Source organism: Pinus tabuliformis, chromosome 6 (genome assembly GCF_031772625.1).
Source record: "Pinus tabuliformis cultivar Carrire ecotype Pingquan chromosome 6, CPIR1, whole genome shotgun sequence".
NCBI lineage: Eukaryota > Viridiplantae > Streptophyta > Pinopsida > Pinales > Pinaceae > Pinus > Pinus tabuliformis.
The window spans coordinates 141,033,967-141,035,957 of NC_142292.1; the positions used below are offsets into that span (position 1 = coordinate 141,033,967).

At 41.5% G+C, this 1,991-nt stretch overlaps 1 protein-coding gene across 1 annotated transcript; it reads right to left on the minus strand.

The window, feature by feature from the left end:
• Positions 1 to 740: 740 nt before the first annotated feature.
• On the minus strand, positions 741 to 1,631 carry LOC149257767 (uncharacterized). The gene has a single exon (XM_089387591.1). It carries the CDS (start codon positions 1,629 to 1,631, stop codon positions 840 to 842), a length of 792 nt encoding a protein of 263 aa, XP_089243717.1. The 3' UTR covers positions 741 to 839.
• Positions 1,632 to 1,991: the final 360 nt, after the last annotated feature.

A 1,991-nucleotide genomic window follows, 5' to 3' on the forward strand; every position in this document is an offset into this window, starting at 1 on the left:
CCTGCCTTGAAGAGTAGCTTGTCATTTTGCTCCTAAAATAAACATTTCTGAAAGGTTTGCTTCAGTCTTCTCGCCCTCCGCCAATCTTACCGTAGATCCATACACAATATTCCTCAAAAAGTGGGAGGGGGAACTAATTCCCCTGTTACAACACTAATAATAGATACGAGACCCTATAAAACCCTAGATACCATAAAAATAGGGTTGGAGCTTGGATCGCGTTCAAATCCAGGCGGAGAAACCTCAAGTCCAATATTTGTGTTCTTCTCGAAATAATGTCATATTTAAAAAGACAACCGCATTCCGAAAACTTTGACGAAATAAAACAGTAAAACGATCATTCTAGAAGTTTAGAGAAAACGGTTAATAAATGACATCCTATTATCTTCTTATCTATTCAAAGTGCATGAATTTCTTTTTTGATGTGTTGCATTCTCGAGGACTGGATTCCCTTTTCCACGTATTGTTTTCTCGAGTATTAGGGCGTCTGGACACTCAAAAGTGTTGATTAAAACCAGTCATTAACATGTTAATTGTGTAAATCAATTTCTCCTGCACTACAGCTAAGTAAATACTCTGCTGAAGACTTAATGCTTGTGAAAGGACAATTCTAAACCATATCAAATGCGAACTACCCTAAATTGCATCTAGCCATCCATCCAAGTAAAATTTAATTCTAATAGTTTTTGAAAAATTAATTAATCACTGAACAATAAGTACAATGGCATTGTAAACTGCATTTGCACCACCGGCATAATTTTGGGAGAGAATGAAATGCGCATTTTTATTCACTTGCACCCAAATTCCCATTTTATTTCTTAATTTCATGGCTCCTCCGACTACACGTTCCCTCTGTTTGCTCTCTTCCTCTTGTGCGTTATCTGACCTACGGCCGATCCATTTTCTGCATCTGAAGCGAACGTGAGAGGGAAGTTGACCAGAGCCCTGGCTCCCCGGATCTTGAAGGCGGCGCGGTCATATGCGACAGCAGCCTCTTCGGCAGTGCTGAAAGTGCCCAGCCAAACTCGAGCTCCCTTCTTGGCGGGATCTCGGATTTCTGCAGCGAATTTCCCCCACGGTCTCTGCGTGACTCCTCGGTATGGCCTGGCCCTTTTGATCTGTTTCATCTCTTCATTCTCCTCCCCATGTGACTGTGGCTTTACCACCTCAAACTCCTCTGCTCCTCTTACAACTGTGCATACAGAAGGAGTTGAAGAAGAAAAACAGTCTTGCACTTGTGTAAATTCATTCTCATTGATTTCTGATGTTGATCCGCTGCTATTATTTTGGCATGAGACCCTGCTGGTGGTGGTAATGGCAGCAGTGTCCTGGTTATAATCCAAGCTAACACTGAGCAGGTTTGTGGGGAAGAAGGAAAACGATGGCGATGAAGATGGGTTTGCTCCTGCGTGACCGACCTCTAGGTCATCAAATTCATCCTCCACTTCCAGCAAATGATGGCGAATCAACTTCAACATATTCAGGTTGTTGCTCATTCTTGTGCATACACTTCCTGCAACAGTAATCGTGGGCTCGCACCAATCAAAAATTCCTGCAACATGAATCGTGGGCTCGCGCCAGTCACAACAGCGTTCAGATTCAGATCCAGATCCAGAATGACTATTTTCCATTGGCAGGCATGAAGTGGTGGACGAAGAAGAGGCTCTAACATAATTTATATAAAAATTTCATTTGTGGTAACTCCAGTCCAATATGGCAATTTCCACTAAAAGATTCGCCGAGACGTCTCCATTATTGTATACATAATATAATATATATATACATTCTACAGTGAAACTGCCGTCACACTGACATCATCAGCATCTCCACGTCATCATTATCCGTTGCCATTTTAATGCACTACGCATTTTAATTACATGACTGACACGCGGTCAAGTCATATATATGTATTACTAACACACAAGTTCCAGAGGTTGCGTTCTTAATCTTAAGAGGGTGTTTTAAGACAGTCTACTTAATTAGGAAAATTA